This window comes from Sceloporus occidentalis, unplaced genomic scaffold, assembly GCF_023333645.1.
Source record: "Sceloporus occidentalis isolate IW3139 unplaced genomic scaffold, rSceOcc1.0.p SCAF_21, whole genome shotgun sequence".
Lineage (NCBI taxonomy): Eukaryota > Metazoa > Chordata > Lepidosauria > Squamata > Phrynosomatidae > Sceloporus > Sceloporus occidentalis.
The window spans coordinates 4,792,119-4,817,499 of NW_028317001.1; the positions used below are offsets into that span (position 1 = coordinate 4,792,119).

The window sequence follows — 25,381 nt, forward strand, 5'->3', positions numbered from 1 at the left end:
GCATCATCTGCATATCTGTATTGGAGGTACATCCCTTGGCAGTCTTAAGGCATAAGCAGACTAACATAGGAAGACATACTCTGACAGATATTGGAACTCATGCATTTATAATAAAGGACCTACTTCCCTTGAATGGCTGGCAAATGATCTCTCCCTCCGCCACAAATAAACATTGGAAAGGTAGTCCGAAAGGACTCTTCCTTGGTGCGCATGTTTGTCTCTGGAATAGATTTTACACATCCTCCAAATGACTTATATGTACCTGTGAGATGAAAGATGATGGAAGAAATAGGCCATGGGTAGCGCATGAGACCACTTTGAAACTCTTTGTGGAATATATTGGTTCCAGTTGTGTGACAGCCGCAGGGACAGTACAAAAACCATAGCTAGCCATGTTGGTCCACTTGGAAATATCAAGAAAGCCACAGCAGATCACTTTGATTTAGGACCAAACCAGTTTGGGTATTAAAAGTGGTTTCTGCAGAACTCAAAAAGCTTGCATTGTTGTTGTTTTTGCTGTTGTTTGTGTGGTTCCTTTCCCAGCGTTTGGATTTGGCTAATCCCAATAATAGATTTTTGGTTCCACAGCAATGTGCAATTCTGAGCATTTGCCGCCATGCTAAGGAAGGGTATCTCACAGAGCCCAGTGCGACTCCATCCCTAGCAAGCATTGCCTTGGGAACATCCATTGGAAATCTCACTGAGATGGAAAAAGTTAGTTGCAAGTAAATAAAAGTCCAATCTTTGAATAGGAACCAGAGATAACTGGATAGCACTCTATTCTTTTATATGTTTTACAAAAGACTATCATATCTCTGGAGGTGGGGAACAGGGATCCCAGTAGGCTTAGCCAAAGGAGGGATGGTTGCCAACTTTTTATTGGGCCTTGTTAATAACCCATTAATAGCAGTGTGTTCTGCAGAAAGGAACAAATAAATAAAGTATAGGCAAGGAACTGTGTGTATGTGTGTGTGTGTTCCTGTTTCTATGCTGGGAAAAGCTCCATCTTGTGATTCGTGCTGATCCCTTTGTTGCTTAAAAGGACAAGAACACAACAAGCCAGTTTACTTGTGGTTAGTTGGCAAATGTAAGAGATTGAGAATAGGGAGGCAGGTATATTGGATCTCCAGTTGTGCCATTGGTGCAGATGGGCAGGGTCAGCTCAGGATCCTGTAGCAAAGTACAAAATCATCTTTCCGTTCCTATCAACATTTCATCCCTACCAAAAATTCCTTGTTCAGAAACTGGCCAGACTGGTGAGTGTATTGATACTGGTGATGAGACAGCATCCTCCATCTTAGCAAAATAGCTTCAGGGGCACAGGTGCTTTGGGGGGCATGTTACGTTATATATGACATAAGTCTGCAAGCACCCCATAACCCCATTTGTTGTTGTTGTTATCCGCCCTCGACTCTATCTTGACTCATGACAACCCTGGGGATGAACCATCTCCAAGGCTCCTTACCTTCCACTGCTCTGCTTAGGTCAGTGATGTCCAAACTCGGCCCTCCAACTGTTTTGGACTTCAGCTCCCAGAATCCCAGACTATCGGCCAAGGTGGCTGGGGCTTCTGGGAGATGAAGTCCAAAACACCTGGAGGGCCAGAGTTTGGACATCACCGGCTTTGGTCTCTGGCACCTTCCTTCTGCACCTGAAGTCATTGCTTCACTACTTGTAACTATGGGCTACTTTAAAGTATCCAATGAATTTGATGATGGTTGAGAGCAAATGGTGGATGCAGTGGTTAGAACAAAGGTGAGAACCAACAGCTCTCCAGGTATTGACGGACTTGTAAATGCTAGCGTTCCTTACAATGGACCATGCTGACTAGGGATGATAGCAGTTGCTGTCTGGAAACATCTGGACGGCTGCATGACTTTCATTCTTGGATTAGAGCATTGCTTCCCAAACTTTGGTGCTCCGGGTGTTTTGGATTCAAGACCCAGAAGCCCTAGCCCGATGGGCCAATGATCAGGGATTATGGAAGTCGAAGTCCAAAATATCTGGAGGACCAAAGTTTGGGAAACGCTGGATTAGAGTACTGGGCTGGCGCATGGGAGATGGCAGGTGCTAGTCCTCACTGAGTAACTTCTTCATGCGCTTTGAAACTCACCGAGTGACTTTAGGTCTCACTTTTTCTTCAATGCACTTCATGGGGTTGCTGTGAGGAAGAGGAGGAAGGCCACAAACTGTACCTTGAGCTCATTGGAAGAAAGTGATGTATAAGTGTAACTTAATGGTAATACGCAGCCTCAAAATATAACTTGATGGAAAGTTAAGGAGTGAAACCCATTGAATGCCTGGGACAGTGTTGCGGGGCAGGAATAGAGACAGATGTTTGGGGAGAAAAACAGATGATGTCCTCTGTTTTCTTAAGCACTAAGCATCACTCCATAACATGTAAATATCACATTCGCCGCTGATGTTTACCCAGTAGAGTTTCCAAGTATACAAATGGTATGATACTAAGGAATCTGAAGTCAGTAGTTCTGTTAACGTCTCTAATACCCAAACAGCTTTTCTTTTTAACAAGACACACAAAGACGTCGGAGCGACAAACGTTGATTTTGTTTAGGCAGCGCAGCCATCTGAAAGAACGGTGGCACCATTTGAAAGAAATAGAAATGGATCTCAACAAGGGTGTGTTTGAAAAATTGGATGGGTGGTTATGAAAGAAGCTGCGGAAACTTTTGGTAAACACACCAGCGCACATATGTACATTGCGCTGGCTCCTTCCGAGGCCTATGGCTTGTGTCCATGAGGGAGTCCAACCACTTCTGTTCCACGAGATTAGAGCGGGTCCGTTCCCAACTGGCTTCGAACCAAAAAAGCATTTGGATATAATGTGAAACCTACTAGAGAGCGTGCGTATTGAATGCTGGGGCCGTGCGAGTAAGTGATCTCATCCCTTTTGAGGCATGTTCCACTCTCGATTACATCGCTCCTCAGCCCACAAACCAAACCCCTGCCTTTCTCCTTTGCTTTTTTACCCACGGTTCTCAAAACATTCTCCCACATTCGCTGGAAGCCTCACTCCTTTCCAGAAAAGAGCCTGGAAAGCCACATGTTACATGACTGGCTATCATGGCATGCCGAAGCAATCCTTAACTGAGCAGTAGTAGGATGATGCTCTGGGTCCCACTATTTAGACAAGCCTATGGTAGAAGAATCCTAGAGTTGGAAGAGACCCCAAGGGCCATCCGGTCCAACCCCATTCTGCCATGCAGGAACTCTCAGTTAAAGCACCCCCGACAGCCATCACGGGGTTCTCTTGAAAATATTTCTTCAGAGGGGTTTTTGCCAGTGGGAGGCTGAGAGAGTGGGGCTTGCCCTAGGTCACCCAATGGGCTTCCAGGGCTGAGCAGGGATTTGAACCCTGGTCTCCAAAGTCATAGTCCAACGCTCAACAGCATACAGGGCCTCCCCACTCTTGCTCTAAGATGTGAACTGAAGTTGGTTGCTCTTTTCTTCCATCCGTCCGTCTGTCCGTCTTAATGCTCAACAGTATACAGGTTCCTTAGGTTCCCCACTCTTGCTCTGATGTGAACTGAAATTGGTTGGTCCTTCCTTCCTTCCTTCCAAACATCTTAATGCCCAACTCTTGGTCTAAGATGTGAACTGAAGTTGGCTGGTCCATCCATCCATCCATCCATCCATCCATCCATCCATCCATCCATCTTAATGCCCAACAGTATACAGGGCCCCAGGTTCCCTAATCTTGGTCTAAGATGTGAACTGAAGTTGGTTGGTCCATCCATCCATCCATCTTAATGCCCAACAGTATACAGGGCCCCAGGTTCCCTACTCTTAGTCTAAGATGTGAACTGAAGTTGGCTCATCCATCCATCCATCCATCCATCCATCCATCCATCCATCCATCCATCTGCTCAATAGTATACAAGGCCCCAGGTTCTCTACTCTTGGTATAAGATATGAACTGAAGTTGGCTGGTCCATCCATCCATCTTAATGCTCAACAGTATACAGGGCCCCAGGTTCTCTACTCTTGGTCTAAGATGTGAACTGAAGTTGGCTGGTCCATCCATCCATCCATCTTAATGCCCAACAGTATACAGGGCTCCAGCTTCTCTACTCTTGGTCTAAGATGTGAACTGAAGTTGGCTGGCCCATCCATCCATCTTAATGCTCAACAATATACAGGGCCCAAGATTACCTACTCTTGGGCTAAGATGTGAACCGAACTTGGTTGGTCCATCCATCCATCCATCCATCCATCTTAATGCCCAACAGTATATAGGGGCCCAGGTTCCCTACTCTTGGCCTAAGATGTGAACTGAAGTTGGTTGATCCATCCATCCATCCATCCATCCATCCATCCATCCATCCATCCATCTTAATGCCCAACAGTATACAGGGCCCCAGGTTCCCCACTCTTGGCCTACGATGTGAACTGAAGTTGGTTGATCCATCCATCCATCCATCCATCCATCCATCCATCCATCCATCCATCTTAATGCCCAACAGTATACAGGGCCTCAGGTTCCCCACTCTTGGTCTAAGATGTGAATTGAACTTGGTTGGCCTTCCTTCCTTCTGTCTTAATGTTTATGTTGACACCCCCCCCCCCTAATGCAGCCTTTGGGAATGGCAAAAACACTTCCCAACCTCTCCCCAGAGTCAGTATCCTTTTCACCTGCAGGCTGCTATTCATTTCCTCTTGCATCTTCTTTGTTCCACCTGTTTGTCTGTAAATCTGGGGGCTGACTCAGAAAAGGAGAAATTAGAGAATATTATCCTTTATTCCACAGAGTAGAGGCCCCCGGCCTCAAATTGGCAGCCGCTTCTGTGGTTCTGCTCTATGGAGATTTCCCTCTGGCCATCTTGGCTCCTTTTACTGGGTTTATCCAGAATCCGTCTCAGGTCCAACTCTATGATTCTATATGACTTGAAGGTCAGGATTGAGGGACTCTCCCTGCAATGGTAGAAGCAGCAGCCATCATTAGGAAGATGGGATGCTGGCAAGACTAGCGTGGGAAAGGAATCTGCAGAAGTTATTGGAGATAGGAGAAAGATAAGAGAGGACAGGAGCGAGGGAGAGGGACGCAGCTGCAGGTCTCTCTTTTTTCAATCCAGTTTCATTTGCCCTGATTTCTATATAAGAATCGTGGAAATTCTTGCTTCGTGGTGGCGCTTGCAAGGCCACCATGCTATGGCTCAATGCTATGGAGTTCTAGGGTGTGTAGTTTTGTGACTACATTTAACTTGCTCTGGTGCCACAGCAAACTACAAATCCCAGGATTCCATAGCATTAAGTCATGCAGCTAAATCAGTGTCAAATTGCATTATTTCTGCAGCGCAGTTGCAGCCTAAGGATCCTCTAAAATGGAGCCGTGGCATTTGAAGTGGTGTCAAAGTGCAATAATTGTGTAGTTTGGATGCACCCTTAAACCTGATATAAATACCAGACTTGATATAAATACAAAACTTAACTAGGAGCTCCTATGACAAAGTTGAGGACCTTCAGGGACCCCAAATACTAATCCAAGCAGGGATCAATTTCTCCCCAAATAATGCAAGAAACATGTATGAACTTCCCCACGTGTTTATAGCAGAATAACTTTACGTACAGATATGAGATCCCTTCATTAACACATGAAATCAGAGATGCATAGTAAAGCTTTCCTATGTACATGTGTTTAAAAGAAGATGAATTTTGGCATAAGCCTGCTTTAGAAAAAACTGTTCATTGCTAGTGTTTTGGAGTCTTTCCGGGGTTTGGATTTGGCATAAAGTTGGTATAAAGTTGGTATAAAGCACTTCCCTGACTTCTCTCATGTTGAGATGTTTCATTTCCCTTGTATGTGGGTTCCTCATTTGGATTTAAATTAATTGAAACAAGTTTTAAATTGGTTTTGTGTTTAGGAGCATATATAGATACATCCATATATGAACATGCTACAACCAAAATTGTATAGCTGTTTTAATGCTGGTCTAGGGCTCAGAGAGACCCAGGTTTGGATCTTTGGTCAGCCTAGAAACATATTGATTGATTGATTGATTGATCGATCGATCGATAGTGACCTGAGTGATGTTCGGTGAGTCACACACTCTCAACCTCAGAGGAAAGCAATAGCAAATCCTTTCTGACTAAACCTTACCAAGATAATCCTACGAGAGGTTTGCTAAAAGTTGGAGTTATTGACTTTGGAAGCACATAACAACAACACTGAGCATATTGCACCAAAGTCTTGATGGCTAAGAAAAATATTGATATTATATTTATTTAGTGGAGAAGGCAGCGCATGACTGAAACACACAAATGTCCCCATATCCATCGCTCTGCCTCTTCTTGAAGAACTCTGAAATTGTTTAGTATTTGTATACAGATCAAGCGCTGTACAATTTGATCAGTCCAAACTTCGGAGCGACGCTTCCAAACTGGAAAAGCGATTTACTTACGGAGACAGGGCCATTTTGCACGGCGAAGAGAGGCCACTTTGTCGGACGCGCGGAGACTTGCCGGTTGTGCTTGGCTCAAGACCATAAAAAAGCCTGTGCCGTTATAAAGCTTTTTTATTTATGTGTTGTAATCCCCGGATCAGAAGTGTATATTTTGGGGCCTTGTAATGTTTGCCTCCAACCAGAAGATGAGCTTCATGACCCCAAGTATTTACTGGTTCAGATTTTAATCTGAGAGACACTGTCTCTTTTGGTCCTATAGATGGTATTGGGAAAGCTTCGTTTCCCAGGGTGCCTGTTTTGAAGAAGAGGCTTTCTTTGCACAGTTGCAAGTAGAGCAACAATAAGCAAGTTGGGAAGGAAGGAAGGAAGGAAGGAAGGAAGGAAGGAAGGTCCAGAAATGCCAAGACCCCATTATATTCCTAATGCCATCATTGCCAGCTTGGTCTGAATGTCCCTGTATTGGGATGATCTGAGCTAGCTTTGACAGCTTTCCATTCTGAGATGGGACTTTTCCCAGCCAAATTATGATATCTGGTTGAGGGAGTCATTCACCCGACATGATACTCTTTTAATGCTTCACGGACCGTTTGCCTTTTTGGGTGCAACCTTCTGGCACAGAAGCAGGGCATTGGTTTGATAGGTTTTAAGATATAAAAAAGAAGATCCGAGGTGACTAGGATTCAGTTCCCTAGCCAGCCATGGAAACTCATTGGATGGCTTTGGGCAACTCACATTCAGAGGAAGGCAATGGCAAAACCTCCTCTGAAGTTACCATAAGGCACCATAAATTGGAGGTGACTTGAAGGCACTAACAATAGGAACAACAAACTATTTCATCTCTGCTGTCTCTGGAGAGTAAGAATGCACAACTGGCGGCTTCATTCATCCGTTGTTTGTGCATTCAGTGTGCCCCAAAATTGGCATAATTCATAATCCAGCATTGTGCATACAGACACATGGATATGCTCTTTTCTCTTGTGGCTATGTGGCCATCTTCTAGAAGAGTGCTGCTGCTGTGTGCCTTTAAGTCATTTCTGACTTATGACAACCTTATCATAGGTTTTGTTGTTGTTGTAAGCTTCAGAAGAGGCTTTGCCCTTGCCATCTTCTGATGCTATGAGAGTGTGACTTTCATGGCTGAGCCATGATCTGAACCCTAGTCTCCAGAGTCATAGTCCAGCACTCAAACCACTTGTTGTTGTCGTTGTGTGCCTTCAAGTCCTTTCCGACTCAATGTGACCATAAGGAAAACCTTTCCTCGTACTACGCAACCCTTAAATTTGATACAGATGAAGCCTTAGGGTCAAAAAGGTTGTGCACTTGCAGGGTAGTAGGTTGCTACCTTGAGTCCCTATACTAGGAGAAAGGCAGGATATAAGAAAATAATAGGTTTTTGTCATTCTCTAAAGTCTTTTACAGTTTGGGGGAAATAACAAAAACAAAATTATTTGCTTTTTCTCCCTCGAAGGCAATGCTCCAGGAGAAAAGCTTGTCTGAGCCGGAGGATGGGTTCGCAGCGCCACAACCGCCGGTCCGTGCCGAAACGACAACTGGGTCTCCGGTTCTTGGCGTCGCAGGAGTCAGCAGCACGCCTCTGAACAGCCCCCAGGTTCCAGATCCGGAGCAGGTTTGTGTCTGTGTGAATGAGACCAGCGAGGTTGGAACGATATTCTCTAAGGTCGTCTTTGGAGGAGGAAGAGGCCATGCCAAGACCGCAGATCCTTACTGCCGGGTTCCCAGGGACATGGATTTGCAACCCTCTTGCAGGAGATGCTAGAGATCTGGAAGTAATGGAAGGATACGTTTCTGGAGAGGGCTTTGATAGGAGAGCTGGGATGGTCCAAGTCATGGGGTAGAGCTATGCTGTTTGGAAAGGGGGCAAAATGAGGCCATTGCCCCTCCAAATAAGCATTCTCCTCCCCTATTAATTTTTCCAGCATGGTTTGAATGTTGGACTAGGACACTGGGAGACCAGGGTTCGAATCCCAGCTCAGCCATGAAACCCACTGGGTGACTTTGGGCAAGTCGCACTCTCTCATCCTCAGAGGATGGCAATGCCAACCTTCTCTCTGAAGAAACATGCCTAAGAAAACCCCATCATAGGATTGCCACAAGTCGGAAACAACTTGAAGGCACACAACCCTCTTGTCTAAGACCAATCCTTGACACATTACTCTATACCCAATCCCAATGTGCATAAAACAGTGATGTACATTCCTAACTTTAAACCTGGGTGGAGCAAACAGCTTTAAAGGTATCCTGTTATATTTATCACGCGCAGCCGGTTGTAAGAACATACAGTTTGTACTACCAGGAGTAAGCGCATGCAAACAAAAATAGTAATTCTGTTTGTTGTTGTGTGCCTTCAGGTTGTTTTCGAATTATGGGGACCCTAAGGCAACCCTATCATGGCAAGGTTTGTTCAAAGGGGTTTGCCATTGCCTTCCTCTGAGGCTGAGAGAGTGTGACTTGTCCCAGTAGTTTCTTGTGGGGTTTTCGGGCCATGTTCTAGAAGAGTTTATTCTAGATGCGGCGAGCATCTTCAGAGAAACATCAGGAACAAACTTCTAGAACACGGCCACAGAGCCCAAAAAACTCACACAAAACCTATGGATGCCGGCCATAAAAGCCTTCGACGTCACATTGTCCCAGTAGGTTTCTATGGCCAAGAATTGAACCCTGGTCTCCAAACTTATAATCCAACATTCAAACCACTCTACACTCTCTCGATATTTGTATTAGTAAAAGGAAAGATATAGTAATATTGTCGGGCACGAATTTAACGGCGGCGGCAAGTGTAAAACACAAAGATATCAATACAGATTTCAGTAGCGTTAATAGGATTTCCCCCTCCCTTCCTATGATTAAAACGCTTGCGTCTCACCCAGCTAGACTACTTTTGTCCCAACTGTTTGTATACTACTGGGAGAGGATCGCAATGCTAAAGTAACCTAACTCTGACCGCAAATTATTCAAATCACAATATGATTTTAAAAAGGAAAGAGTTATAGATCCTGCCATTTTTTTTACACGACAATTAAATATAATTATGCGCTTTTACGCCAGAAAAGGAGGGACGGTTGTAAATTACTTTGCAAGTCTTGCCTGCCTCCTTATTGGCTAAATCTGTTTAGTAAGTGTGTTTTTATAAAGTGCTGACAACTTTCCCATATCAGAATTATAACGGGTCGTATAAAAAGGAAACCGAGACCTGAAACGGAGGGGAGCCACCTTCGCCGATGTCGGAAAAAAAGCCCTATTATAAAACGCAAGCGTTATTTAAGTAATGGCAATTGTGCCTTAGGCCTCGAAGCTTATTTCCCCTCTCCGTTCTGTTTATTCGGATGATGGATAGCTAATCGGAAAGAGGTTGGGGCGAGAAGCAAAGACAAATTGCTACCAGAAAAGGGTGCGGAATATATTTCGCATTGAAGTGAAACACAAGCTGCGGGGCCGCTAAGTAGAAAAACATACCTTTAAGGCCGATCGTTTTAATCGGCAGATTAGATTTGGAGTGAAAACTGGTGATTTAGGGTTTGGTAAATGCTTTAGAGGGGTTCAGGTGAGTTGCGAGCCTCTCGTCTTCAGCCTTTCGACCTGCAAAAAAAGGTCAGACGTTAAGGCATTTCTAGGCTGCCCTTAATAATCATCATCATCATGCCTTGCCTTATAGCAAACCCTTGTACATTATCAGTGAGCTGGAACCAGAAGTGTTTTAGATGTTGGGCATTTTGCGTTGAGTTGATGGCTGATAACAGCATGAAATACCAGCTTGTAGCTAAGGCTAAATCCTAAACAAACTGACTTTGAGACAGTTTGGGTTTTTGGCTGTACTTCTAAGTGTATAGCTGTTGTTGGGAGTGCAGCTTCCATCATCCCTCAACATTGCCTTGGGCAGATGGGAGTTGCAGTCTAACCGTGTCTGGAAGGCTACATTTGTGCGGCTGCCTAACATTTTGTATCTTTAATCTCCTTTATCGAAGACCATCGAGAACATTAAAGTCTACCTGCACGAGAAAGAGCTATGGAAGAAATTTCATGAAGCTGGCACAGAAATGATCATCACCAAAGCTGGGAGGTAGGCTTTGAAACCGTGTATTACAAGCCTTTTAAAATCATGTGTGGGTTTTTGGGTTTTAAATCATGTATCACAAAGTATATAAAGCTTTCCCGATGTGGACTTCAAGGAGAGTACAAAAAACACTCTCCATTCCCAATGCAGGCCAAAACCCACTTTAGGGTCTTGTAGAAATAATGCAGTTTGTCATCAAGTGCTGTAGCTCTGTCCTATAGAATCATGAGATGTGTAGTTTTGCAAGGGCTTCTCTGTCAAAGAGTGCTGGTGCCTCCCCAAATTACACATCCCAGGATCCTGTAGGATGGAGAACCTGGCAGTTAAAGTGGTGCCAAACTGCGTTGTTTCCACAGTATCCTTTCGTTTCAGTAGTGTGGCTGCCCCACTTGCGCTCCTGAGGCCCATGACCATTGATGCTGTAGCAAAGTGTATAAAGCAAGAGTGGAGAATTTGTATCCTGCAGGCCAGATGTGGTCCAGAGCGTTTGCCAGCTCCTTATGCTCTTATCTCTGACCAATGCTGGGAGATAAAGTAAGAGGGTACTTAAGCTGGTGCAGAATCCTGCAAGCTGTAGTCCAAAAATGTCAACTTTCCAAGCTCTGCAACTGACCAAGAGATTAGCGGTTCCATTGAGTACTCTGGATGTAATGGTCATATGGGAAATGTGCATTTCTTCACTTCTTTCCTAATGTAGTTAACCAAACCTGCCTCTTTCGGTGTATCTCCTGCTTGCTGTGCTAAGTGTCCCAAAGTCCTGCCCTCTTAGCACCAATGAGCAGTTCGACAGTGAGTTAATTCCCATGCTCTTTTAGGGATCCTTTTGTTAGATTTACGATACATTACCTCCAAATGTGGGAAGCCGCCCTTGTCGAATTTGGCACCCACCTGCTCATTCCGGACCTGTTCCCCAAAGTCATAGACTCGCAGAATCTTAATATTAGAAGGAACCACAAGGGCCATGAAGTGCACCCCGTTGGCACACAAGAATACACAATTAAAGCATGCCCGAAAGATGCCCATGCGATCTATGTTTAAAGGCCTCCGGAGACGGAGAGTCCACCACCCTCCGAGTGGAGAGCTCTCATGGCAAGAAAAGGTTCTTCCTAATGTTTATGTGGAATCTTTCTTTCCTTGGAATTTGGAATCCTTGATTTTTGTTCTAGTTTCTGAAGCGGTACAAAACAAACTGGCTCCATCTTCTTCGTGGCACGCTTTCCAGTGGGTCACCTCTCTGTCTTTGCCATAGCTCCCTAAGTCATTCCTCATAGGGCCCTTGCTATGATCCCTGGAGCATCTCTAAGCATCACGTCCCTTCTTGGGTTTGCAAAGGGATGATTTGCGCAAGAAGCGAGTTTGGGGTTGGTTTCACAGATCATGGTGTGACATACAAGGGAGGACTCCTGCTAGCATTAAACACTGTTCTCCCAGCTAGAGGCCAAACTGCAATCCCTTCTGCAAACCCTTCGTTGGGTTCCCCCTCTTGAACTTGACAAGAAGGAGACGAGCTCCATAAATTACCAAGGATTTATGGCTAGCTTCTCCTTAATTCGAGCTTCTCCTTACTCCCTCCTAGGCTTGATCTGGGGAAGATGTTGAAAAAGGAGAGTAAAACTCCCCTCCTCAGCTCTGACCGGCACAGCTTTGTTGCCAAGAGCTTATGATTTATAAAGTGGAAACATCTTTAAAATGCACTTCGCTATCTTCCCAATGTTTGGTTGTTTTGTTAGGGGAGTTCGGAAAGGGGGGGGGGGAATGAAGAGATTATTCCATATTAAGAGGATCATCAAAAGAAAGGAGGGGGAACTCGCCACCCAATTTATGTTATTGCTGAGTCCCCTGAACTTTGCACAAAACGGTCGGACTCCTTCGCGGATAAAATATGGCGCATAGAAGCGTACAAAGCTTGGACGCTTGCAGCGCATAAATCTGCGTGTTCTTCTAGTTCCAAGGTTTCTTGATGACTTTATTTTTGGCATCTTGGATGTCTTATTCTTGTAATCATTTTTTGAAAATATGCATTACATTTAGTCCTGCCGCCGCCGCCATTACAATGTACTTTTGAACTTCCTGGAGACATCCAACTAACTGATATTTGAAAGAAGATGCTGGTTTAGTACTTATGTACTAAGTTTCCAATCACATCCGTTGTTGTAGTGGAACCAGGGCTGGTGGGGTCTATATGCTGAGATTGAATAAACAGGGTTAACACAATCATATGTTTCTCCCTTCGGACATCCCTCTTCCTTCTGAGTTTCGCTACCATCTATATGCGGAAGGTATGGAGCAGAGACAGGGGTTTTACTCACTGATGTGAACTTACTCTTGCAGTGATGTAAAGCGGTGGTTCCCAAACCCTGGTTCCTCCAGATGTTTTGGACTTCGACTCCCAGAATCCCCAGCCAATATGGTTGGTGCTCAGGAATGCTGGGAGCTGAAGTCCCACATGTCTGAGAGACCAGAGTTTGCAAACTACTGATGTAGACTACTTTTGAGTGGCTTCATCTTAAGTGAGATGCAAGGAGGAAGAGACTCAGGTGTCCTGCCTTGAGCACATTTGGAGAAAAGGTGGGGATATAGAGGTAAAACAATAATAATACCGCATATACTCGACTATAAGTCCACCTCATGTATAAGTCGAGGGCAGGTTTGGGGGGCAAAATTATGGATTTTGATATGACCCACGGATAAGTCGAGGGTAACACTTAGGGTCATGTAACAAAGGATCGAAAGGACGAAGGAAAGGAAAACAATGCCAAAGAACGTAGAAAATCTTGGCAGGTATAAATGCTCATACTAAAGATTGGGCGGATGAGTGATCGCGATGGATTATGCTCTTGCCTTTCACAAGAGCATGGTTCCTTTTTATAAAAAAAGAGTTATAGTACAGTAATTACATTGACCCATGGATAAGTCGACCCAGGGTTTTTGGGTCAATGTAAGTACTATAACAGTTTTTTCACCAAGATTTCTAGACTTATACATGAGTATATACAGTACATAGACTCATAGAGCTGGAAGAGACCACAAGGGTCACCCAATCCAAACCCCTGCCATGCCAACTGCATTGGAAGCAGGATCTTTGAAGGTGAGACACTTTGGGGGGCACAGAGCATGCCATGGCATGCGGCTTTCTCCTCCAAGCCTTTTCTGCCTATCCCAAGCACCTGCCAGGTATGAAAACAACCTCATCTTGCCTAAGGGCAGTGCCGGCCCTTCACCAGGGCATGGCAGCTGATCGTTCTTCCATCTTTCACTCTTGGTGGGCTTAAGATGTACCCCCTCAAAGGCCGTCTCCTCTCCTGCTACGTCTTTTCAGAGTCCTTGCTTTAAGAGACAGTCCCTCGACAGCTTCTGTCTTTTATGGGAGCCATTAAAACGGGGTTATGAAACGGAGCAGCGTCGTTAACCACGCTCCCACTTCTAGGCCTTTTATAGGGCCCTTTTTGAGATTTACCTTTGAATAAATTGGCATCTAATTTTAGCTCTGTTATGGTTTGGGCTCAGGAGGGAAGGGGGGCATTTGGGTGGTACGCTAAAACGTCCAAACCGGGCACGGAGATCAACACGACCCTGCTTCCTTCCCTTCCCGCGAGGCTCCCGGGAAAGTGGATTTGTTTAAATCTTTGTTTAAATCTTTGGATGGGTTCACTACCTTTGCAGTATGTGTGTCTGTATCAAAGAGAGTATGTCTTAAATAAAGATTAAAAAGAGAAGATGAGCTGGCCCGCCTGTCCCAAATATTAAGAAAACTACAAACCCAAACCACATAACCTCATGGCATTGCCACCAGATAAATCTTCCCCGTCTGTCTCCAGGGCCACGGGTTCAAGGTTGCTTGTGTTTCGGGGGGGAGAGAAAGAGGATTTGGGATTGAAAAATGAACTAGCGATGAGAACTTCAGCTGAACCTGTATTGTTTGTTATTCTGGAGTCAGGATCTGGCCCAGGCTAAGCTGGGACTTCAAAGAGGGTGGCCCTTGCTTTGTATATAGAAAGCCATCGGGCGATAAGAGGAGTTGGCGATGGGAGAACCCTGGGAAAAAAAGGACCCTGATGGGAAAGCGCTTTGATCTCTCTAAAGTATTTTCCGAAGGCCAGATTCCTTCTCCTTCTCCTCCTCCTCTTTTTCTTCTTCTTCTTTTTTTGAAAGGCTGGAGCTTGACTCTTTGCGTCGCGTCCGATAAGCCGCGTGCGATGTTCGCTTTCAAGTTTTGGTGGATGAGGGCATTGGAAAGGCAACCTAAACTCTCTACTAAGAAAAGCTGAATCCTCTAATACCCATTTGCTCACGATGTCTTTAGGACGACCTTTCGAAGCTCCGCCGGCTTCTTCAAAGGTGTTATAAAATCATACAAGAGAAAGGAAAAATACGACAATGTTAGTGTCACAAGCCTATGTTATGTCAAAATGTTGTCGTTGTTTTCAGGTAAGATGGCATAGGAAGAGGCCATCCTTCCCTTTTGGCTCTATGGCTTCCAGGAGGCACTTTTGCCAGTGGAGCTTCGAAAGCTTACGTCGTGTATTTTGCACATTTTGGTTGCCCCAATGAAGCCATCGCTGTTTTGGGGATTTTGGATGGTATTGTACTTGTTGTATGGCCAACATGGATATATAGTACAGGCTAAGATTTCCAAGAATGTTGAATGTTGTGCACAGTCCTACTTCGCCGCCGCTGTAGATTTGCATGTTTCCACGGAGGATAGTTCACGAAGAGGTAACTCACACACTACTCACTCACCAAAACTGTTGGTTTTCTGGTTCCCAGTTTGGATTACCCCGACCACATTTCGTTGTGGCTTTGGGCGAGGAGTCTGCCCTCCTCCTCTCTGGCATCACGGTTGACTCATTCCTGGTAAACTGACCGTGTTTTCCAAAACAAGACAGAAATCCGTATGGCTTGCCAAAAAGAACGGTCGCATTCCTTCCCCGTCGAAGGCTCAGCGAGCGAAAAGGCCGACCGGTCTCCGGATGGACGGTTTTGGCTTTTTGGCTCCACGTCAATAACCGCTGTACATGTCCAGGAACTGTGGGACTTACTACTACACGGAATAAAAAAAAAGCTGATTAAACAAATAGAAATTCCCCTAAGTGGCTTCTCCTCTAACAGTTCATTTAAAAGCCATTTGTGATTCTCCAAATGTGCCCGGGACAAACTGAACCGAGGAGGGATCACTTCATTATCGGAGCAAATAAGTCAGTCGCACTTCATCGCTTAGCTATTTTAACCCTGGTCTTTTCTCCTTTCTCTTCGGATGTTTTTTCTTTGTACTTGGCCACCAGCAGAGAGCCCTTCTCAACTATGGAGGCTGTGAAAACCATCTGAGAGACAGTCCTGAGACGTCTTCATCAGTGTCCTGGCTTGGGCATCTTCTGAAGACCGTTGGCTTTTTGGGAAGGAAGGTCAGGAGTGTCTAAAGCCGGGGCAAAGATGAGACCTGTTTGCAGGACTATCCAAAGACATTTCATTGTCTGCGCTACGGAAAGGGATCTTGCAGCACCTTTGAGCCTAATTGAGTTAAAGAAGTTGTAGCATTAACTTTCATAGACTTGGACAACTTCCTCAAATACATGAAGTGACTGTATGAATAGCCATAGAAATGCAAAACTTGTGATGGAGTGACAGGTTCAGTTTTGTGGGGCAAAGGCAAGAGGAAAGATGTTGCCTAAAACCAGGGCAGATGGATGATCATATGGATGGAGGGAGTTTGGGGACGTAGTGTGCACAGGCTGGGAACCAGAAAGGCGGTGTGATAAAGTGGCCAAGAGCATCTTTGTGAGGTTAACAAAGGAAGATGCATCTGATTCCATGTTCAAAAGCCAACAGGAATACTCCATTACAAGCACACAGGTGACTGTCAAAAGGGCGAGGAAAGAGAGTCGAGGAGTTTGCAGCAGTTTTATTGCATGTGTTCACTTGCATTTGAAGAAAACAGTAGGGATTTAGTGGAACCGCAGACGCTTCCTTCCAGCTTTCCTCCCCGTCGTTGGCCACCCAGAGCCTTGGGATGTCAAGAGCAGCTGGGAAGCTTTGGGCTGTCAATTCAAGGGGCTGGCGGGTAACAGCTGTCGGCCTCCTCCGCTAAGGAAGATTGGACTCTCTGGAAGGTCTAGCTCCATAAGACTGAAATGGGCATTTTTTAGTCTCTGAGGATGGGGAAAGGAATCTGGGGAGGCAGCGTTAGGCTGTTGTTGTCTGTTGCAATTCTGATCAACGCCAGTCATAAGTTGGCAGAAGAGCACACCTGATGTTCCTCAGGACAGCCAGATAGAGGACAGCTGCAGTCCAGCATCCTCTCAATGCAGCATAAGTTTTGGCACATGGAGGTACACTACTTGAGCACTACATACTCCCTACGCATAGTAGCGACATTGCACAACACATGTCAAAATATAGGTGCCATTGCAAAATGCACAATATGCAATGCGTAACCTCAATGCAAAGTACAGGATGGACTCTGTCCTTTGTGGTGGTTGTTGTGTGCCTCCAAGACATTTTTGACTGATGACCACCCTAAAGTGAGCCTATCGTAGGGTTTTGTTGGCAAATTTCTTCAGAGGAGGTTTGCCATTGCCATCCTCTGAGGCTGAGAGTGTGTGACTTGCCCAAAGTTTACTTGGCCAAGCCGGGATTCAACCGTGGGCTGCGGAGACATAGTCCAATGCTCGAACCACTACCACACCATGCCCAGAAATCATACATACATACATACATATATTTATTTCGGTCAATGACCAATAAAAACAAGGATAGATAAGGCACTATACAGTACATTACAATCAATGCATTAAAATACAATATTAAATACAGAATTAAAAGCAAGATTAAATCCGAAATATTTGTATTACATGATGGTTTTGTTTCCTGGGGAAATTATTGGAATTGCAGACCAAAAGAGTAATGTTTCTCCCTATCTTTTCTCTTGCCTCTCCTGCTTTCATGCCAGTGGCTTGAAGAATCGGCTGGGCTTTAAACTGAACTTGAAAGGGGCTATCTAAAGAACTGAACCGTTATTGCCTAAGTTGGTTGAACACCTTGGAGAGTGTCTCTGTATTAAAACCTGGAGTAGGAAGCCACCATGGCATAGTGATTTGAGCATTGCACTACGATTCTGGAGACCAGAGTTCGATTCTCAGCTCGGCTATGAAACCCACTGGGCGACCCTTAGACAAGTCACACACTCTCAGCCTCAGGGGAAGGCAATGGCACATCTCCTCTGAACACAACTCATGCCAAGGAAACCTCATGATCGGGTTGCCGTAAGTCAGAAATGACTCGAAGGCACACAGCAACAAGGTGGACCACTCCGCCAGCCGCCACTGTTGCTTTGTTTTGCCGAAACCTGTTTTGTGGTGCATTGGGAGAGTTTCTAAGTACAGTCAAGCATGGGCTGCCAATGCAGGGAAACAGAATAGCCTCGCTCGACTTATTCATAAAGCCAGCCCTGTCTTTTGCTATCAGCTTTCTCCAGGCCTTCCAATAAACCCCCGAAACTTGCTACCGAGAAAGCTGGAGCAGGACATACTATTATAAATCCGCACTGACAAAGCTATGGCAAGCGTTGGATCCTGCCAGCCAAAACCCACTATTGGGATGAACAATCCCCCAGGCATCTCTTGATCCATCTCAAGCAATGCATTCCAACCTGTCAAGGGGAAAACATCCCACAAATGCCATTTCGATCCAACTTTGCCGACTACGTTTGCCTTGGTTGCCGCGGATGCCAAAACGCAGCATCTCATAACCATGATGAAATGCCGACATAAAGCTTTGTACCCGGCCCTTTTTCCTGGAAAAGGGCGCAAGAAAATTGGCAGGACCCTGCGGCTTGCGCGGTTGCGCCAAACGCTACCAAAGGTAGTTACGGAGCGAGTCCCGGCTTAAGCGACACCTAAGATCAGATGCGAGTTGTCATTTGTTATCCGAAAAAGAATGTCGGCTGTATACATTACGGCCGTGCCCGGGCTCCCTCTATTTATTTTAGAGAGCTATTCTAAAGGACATTATAAACTCCGACTTGTCTCCTCTATATGAATTCCATATGTTAAAGCTTAATTTTAAACGCCATTAAAAAGCACTTAGCATTTATAGTATATTTGATCTCGGCTCCCTTAGCAGCTTGGATGCGGCAGAGTTTGGGAAGCGCAAGGGAGAAGAAGAGAAGCCATTCAAGATGTGGCGCTCACAAATATCCTTGCAGGATATTCCAGAATATCTTTAATTCCCCCCCGACTTAAAGTACCGTTTAAGGCAAAAATTGAATTTGGGATGTGGGTATGTATATATTTAAATGACAACTGTAATTTAAGGGGCCATTCAGACTACCTTTTACCCCGGATCCGGAATCGGATCTTGCACGTGAAGTTGGTTTCCAAATCAGGTTCTGTTGGTGCCGTTTCTCTCTCTCCAAATGTCCGAATCCACGCCGTATATTTACAACATTGAATGTAAGCAGGTTTGCGACTGTATTTATACAGTGCTTACCTGTGTCCGAGGTTTAGAGGGGAAGCATCGTTTTTATGAATGGGATGTTTTGGTAAACTGTAGACTGACTACCCTTTTATTTTTTGGAGAGTCCAAATTTTAATGACATGGTAAACACCGTGAATTTATGCCGGGCGTCAAAAAAAGAGGGCTTCGACAAGGAGCCCATTTTGTGGACTCCTGCCCAAGCGGTCACAAAATGGTGTCCAACTGCGCTATTTCTGCAGTGCAGATTCATCCTTTTTTGCAACGCAAAATGTGTGGCTTTATCACAAGAGTTGCGTTAATAGGGACAGTGAAGAAGAGCTTGGAAAGGTTAAGTGTTTTTGGACTACAGCTCCCAGCAGCCACGCTGTTTGGGGGATTCTGGGTGTTGTAGTAGCCCCTTCAAAAAGCCACTTTCCCATGCTTTGTAGATTCTTTACATTAACTGTGCATCTGTCGAGTACGAGATGCTTCCAAACCTCTTGGCTTTCGGCTGTATTTGCTTGTCTCGCTAGGAAAAATGTATCTTGGATATGTGGGGGGAAATGTGTTTTCCCGTGACGAAGCCGATGAGTGTGTATATATATACACACACACGTATCTTTGCAAACGTTGTGTTCGCTTTTGCAAGTACGGTGAATGCGTTAATATTTTTCTCTTTCTTCTTGTATTTTTTCCCCTTAAGGAGGATGTTTCCAAGTTACAAAGTTAAAGTCACTGGGATGAACCCCAAGACCAAATACATCCTTTTGATCGACATCGTCCCGGCCGATGATCATCGGTACAAATTCTGCGACAACAAATGGTATGCAATTATTATTATAACCTAGTCGTTTTAGTGCGACATCCAGCCGGCGACAACTGGTGTTTTATGGCACACAGACATGCATAGGTTTGAGAGTTATGGCAGCGTGGCTTATTATATTATGATATAATTCTATCATATTATATAATTATATAATATAATCGTTATATTATAATATGGTTATTATTCTATGCTCCATGGCAGCGACAATATGCATGAATGATCGGCGCTTTTAACTGCATTGGAAGAGATGAGCGTGGAAAACATAAGGACATTCGTGTCCTATGAAAAATTGGCCTCTCAAAAGATTGTATGGGTATTGTTTATTTTAAATTATTGTAAATGGCTTTAGGTCTCATGCTGGGGAAAAAGCGGAATATAAATTAAATAAGGAAACCAAATAAGCATTTTAGCTTGTATTCCTTTTGGGGAGGAGCGTGATTCGGCTTACTAATCCGGTGTTCGGATCTAGCCACAAGTAGAAAAAGTGGGACGACTTTATTAATAAGTATGTAAGCCTATACTGTATAAGCCAGTGTCATAAAACCACATTTTTATGCAATTGCTTTGCGTATAGGATGGTGGCAGGAAAGGCGGAACCTGCGATGCCCGGCCGATTGTATGTCCACCCGGATTCACCGGCCACCGGTGCCCACTGGATGCGCCAACTGGTGTCATTCCAGAAACTGAAGCTCACAAACAACCACCTGGACCCCTTCGGACACGTAAGTGGCAATATCTATATCTGTTACAGTGGGACCTTGTTATCCGCTAGGGTTTGGTTCCAGGAACCACCGTGAATAACAAAATCCTTGAATGCCCAAGTCCAGTTACATGCAATGGCATAGCAAAACAGTGTCCCTTATATACAATATCAGATACGCTGCTTTCTTTCAAGGCGAGGGTGATCTTTCCACAATTGTGCGTAGGGCACATATGGTTCCTTGTTCACATCTCCTATCGGTCTTGCGTAGAAGCAGTTTTCGTGAACCATTCGCCACTTTCTTGACAACATATACAATTATACAGAACGATTTTAATTTGGGTCTTCATATGTAGTGACACACACAGGAGGGATTTTATGAATGCAGGACATTCTCCATGGCTCAACAACAGACCATTGCTTACCTACATCAAAACACATTTGGTAGCTATGTATGGTGTGTGAATTTGCTTTTCTGGGAATGGTTTTGACTGCTGCGATTGCCTTGGAAATGGCAGCACTGAGCGCCAGATCCCATTTCAGCGTGTGAGCTGTTTCCAACCTCATGTGTGCCTATTTGGAAAGCTACATGGGACTATAACTCCCAGAATCCCCCAGCCAGCAGAGCCACTAGTAAAGCTGGCTGAGATATTTATTCCCACCAAGTAGCTTTCCTAAGCTGCCTGAGTCTTTGTACAGGTTATCCGAAAGTGTTTAGGGTTTCAGAATTATTATTATTTGGGGGAATGTTTCCATATCCATAATGAAACGTCTTCCGACTCTGTGATCACTAAGATCACATTATATGGGAACCACATCTAAACATGACATTTGTGTATGTTTCATACACACCTGCTGTAACTGCATTACAGTTAGGAAGGCTGGGATTTTCGATTTCGCTGCAACATGAATAAACATGCGCATGTGTATGTGTTTTTTTCTTGTTCTTATTAGTGTCTTAAAAAGACAGTAAGGTTAAGAATATCATTGGATCAGTGGCTTACAGAAACACTGCAAAGGGATGGGGAAGTGAACCGCAAGTACCACTGTGCATCCGATAGTCCAGTTCTGCATTATATTGTGTATAGAAAACTTGTATTTCTGTAAGAATACATTGCGGTCGGTTGAAGCACTGCTGCATTCAAAAACCAGGTACAGGAAGGAATAATATTGGGACGCATTTTACGCCTTCCATATCAAAACAGGACTCAATGCAGTCTCTGGGCCAGCGGTCTTGGGAAACCATACGATCTCAAACAGGGGCTGCATTTTGATGCTACACAATACATCACTTGGTACGTAATACATCACCCTTTTGATCCACATGGGTGGTATAGTGTGGTATAGTGGCTAAAGCAAGGCTTTGTAATTGTGACAATGGCCAATGTTGGCCTCTGCGCACTCAGAGCAGGTTGCACCGACACAGCGGCGGCTGAAAACGCAAACTGGAAGTGGCTTCTTGCTTTCGTTTTTGACATTTTGGGCTGCCTTTGAGTCAGGGGCATGTGCGCGTAATAATATATGAAGAGTGAGGAGGCAGCTTACGACAGTAATAAAATCCATACAGCGTACAAATAAATCCCATTACCTATATTGTAATGATTTGCATTAGTAAGCGTTTGGGAAAAGGTGGGTTATTGAGATAGATAGATGTAACTATGGTTCTAGTAATGTCCAGCATTCTGAGAGCAATCTGGGGGTCAAATAAAAAGTAACCCCCAATTCAGTCGCTTTATGTTTATAGGGAGAAGGGGAACATCTTTTCCTTTCCTTTTGGGACTTGAATGTTTTGGGCTAGCCTTGCCTTGGACTTGCTCCTTGGAGCCATTGCAAAACACCAGACGCAAGCCTCTTTTGGATGCCTTTCGGTCCCAAGCGGTAGGAGAAGCCAGCCGCTCTTTCGGCGGCAGATGGTCCAGGAGGCATTTATCAGCCCTTTAAAAACGTAGACATCCTTTTAAGCCACTTCTGATTAAAGGCAAAATCCCTCCTCTTAAGGGGAAGACATTAATTTATGTATTTCCAAATCTTTACATTGAGATAACCAGCCCTGACAAAAACCACTGATTTATGCGGCCGTCCAGAGGGTGGTTAGGGATATAGCAAGCTTAACTCCTTTGACAGATTTTGGGCTTCTTTTTAAAAACATTATTATTATTATATGTCTATTCCACACACACATGCTTCTTTTCTTTCTGTGGAAGGGAAAAATGGAATGCACTTTTTGGAAACGCACGCCAGTAAGGAAAATGAAACGCTGACACAACCAAACCGTATCCATTAATAAAACCAGGTTTATTTAAGATGCTAGAGGTCCAACGGCGGCTGAAAAACGAGACACAACCCTCCAAAGTTGCCCCTGGATGCGAAATCCAATGGACGCAACCTCACAAAGGGTTCGCTCATGAAGGAAGACAATCTGTAATGTAGATTTTTGTGGGGTTTTGGGCTACGGGGCCATGTTCTGGAAGAGTTTATTCCCGACGTTTCGCCAGCATCTGTGGCTTGGCATCTTTGGATGAAGATCTCTGAAGATGCCAGCCATAGATGCTGGCGAAACGTCAGGAATAAACTCTTCTAGAACATGGCCACATAGCCCCCAAACCCATAAAAATCTATGGATGCCAGCCATGAACGCCTTCGACTTCAATCTATAATGTCTTGGGAAATGAGTTGGTACTCACAGTAGGCCAGGAAAGGGCACTCCTTACTCAGTCTATCCGAAGGGTGGTTATTTTTATAGCAATATCTACTCCAAAAGGGATTCCAGTTCCGAAAAGAGTGAGAGGTTACTCTTCGAACTGGAGATGTAGGGAGAGATCGAAAAGGGAGGCGAAGTACCATCAACTCTTTGCTTACTAGCTGGCGCAATTCTCTCAGATCAGAATGTGTTTTAGAGTGTGTGGTTCCACATAATATCAGCAAAATGGCAGGAGAAGGTATCGCCATGCTGGGTTTTGGTTGGCAGAAGGTAAGACTGGGATACACTTGTAGATGGATGGATGCTTTGCAATAGACCAGGTTCAGGCCTACCATTCAACGTTGCTACTCAACCGGCGGATTTTGAGTCCTCAAAGGGCAGAAAACTGTGAGTAATTTACTCTCTCATTATTGTATTTTTATCGCCGGACAAGGAGAGGTGCATATAGGATTTTCTGCCTCCTGTGCCAAAATAGCTTCCTTGGTTTGTGTTAACTGTATACCTTGACTAGCATGAAAGGTGATATTGGATGTAACTTGCTGTTCTACCTCCGGTGTCCAAACCTATTGGAGAAACCGTTTCTATACTGTGGTACATTCGTAAGTTTTTAAATTCCTACTAACAGTTAGATTTAGCACGCCTTGAGAAGACATGCTCCCTGAAGTAGTTGGAAGCCCCTCGCAGTTTTCCTTAACTTTGTATCTAGCATTTCCCGTGCTTTGTTTTGCGTTTGGTCGCTGGCGGATAAACATGAGCGTAAGTTGCAAGTTTGTTTGTTGAGGTACACAAGAACTGCCTCTGTGGGAGAGAAAATAGGTTCATAGGATCACAAGAAGAGACCGGCAAAAGCCACATTATGCATTCTCCTTGAATGCATCGTATCTTTTTAATGGCACATGGACATCTTCCCACTTGTGTGGTTCATGGGGACCAGTAAGTAATTCCTTCCAAGCCACTGTTTCCCATCCAACTTCAATCTAAACCAGTGGTCCCCAAACTGTTCCCTTTAAGAGATTTTGGACTTCGGCGCCCAGAATCCTCAGCCATATTGATGCTCCAGGATTTGGGAGGTTGGACTCCAAAGCATCTAAAGGACCAAAGGTTGAAGGCAGTAGTCTAGCTTTGAGGGTCCAGGGTTAGGTCTCCTTCGATCCTTCCACCTGGTAGGTCCTAATGGTAGGTCCACTAGTGCTTATTCTCTGGCAGCTCCTAGAACTAACTTTCTTTTACTCAAGGGATATGTGTACAAGTGACCCAAGGTGTATCCATGTACAGTGTGCCATTTTCAAGTGTATTACCTACTCAAAGGAAAGGAAGCTTCTTGATGCAGTTATGGTCTCTCTTCTACTTCTTTGGACTATTCAGTCCAGGTTAGCGCCTGCTTTTCTCCAAATATACCTCTGCCAAAAAACCCAAAATGTCCTCCTTTGTGGCCTCTAGTTGGACACAGCATTTTGGACTCGCTGGGCCTTTGGTCTGATCCAAGAGGGCTCTTCTTAAATGATCCCAGGGCCGACATATTTATATAGAGGCTGTTCTTACTTGATATATATAAAATGAAACGTGCAACTTGAGTTTCTAAATGAGAAGGTGCCTCGGTTCAATTGCTTACTAGGAGGATAGATACAGAGAGTTTGTTAAAGATGGGGATTAGGCTTGGGGTCATATGATTCCCTGGGAGAAGCTATTAAAACGGAAGGGCTGGCAGGGCCGCTGTCTCTTGTTTTGTATTAAAACGGTAACTGCCATGGCAACTTTTGTACTCCGCGACACACAATCGAGCGTTTCTCGAAATGGCGTTCCCCTTTATTTATTGGCACGAAAGTCAATATGTTTTCTGGCAGTTTCAGGAAACCTTTTTGAGTTATATAGGACCAAGTGTCTTGGTCAGAGCTTAAGAGGAGAGATGCGCACATCTATAAAGTCCACATTTATAGGTTTCCTTCTTTTCTTACCTCTGGATCCAGTCTGTGTCTGGTTCCACCTCTCCCTCTTTCTCCCTCTGCTTTAGGCAGGATAAAATATGTCCTTTTTGGGTGTATGTGGACATGTTCTGAAAGAGTTTATTCCAGAACTACGGAATAAACTCTTCCAGAACATGGCTGCATAGTCAGAAAAACCCTACAAAACCCCCAAATACCTCTGTTGTTCCCATTTTTGCAGGAGTAGGCAATCCCAAAGCATTTCCCTCTTCATCGCTGGCAGGCAG

The 25,381-nt window shown here is 44.6% G+C and overlaps 1 protein-coding gene across 2 annotated transcripts in view; it reads left to right on the plus strand.

Moving 5' to 3' along the window:
* LOC149301466 (T-box transcription factor TBX4-like) overlaps positions 1–25,381 on the plus strand; it is a 73,471-nt gene that overhangs the window by 31,619 nt on the left and 16,471 nt on the right. For both annotated transcript variants that reach the window (XM_089484362.1, XM_089484361.1), the window contains exons 3-6: positions 7,891–8,049; positions 10,406–10,500; positions 19,649–19,768; positions 20,346–20,493. In XM_089484362.1, coding sequence (XP_089340488.1) covers positions 7,894–8,049; positions 10,406–10,500; positions 19,649–19,768; positions 20,346–20,493 — 519 coding nt within the window. In that variant the 5' untranslated portion in view covers positions 7,891–7,893. The remainder of the gene's footprint in view (positions 1–7,890; positions 8,050–10,405; positions 10,501–19,648; positions 19,769–20,345; positions 20,494–25,381) is intronic.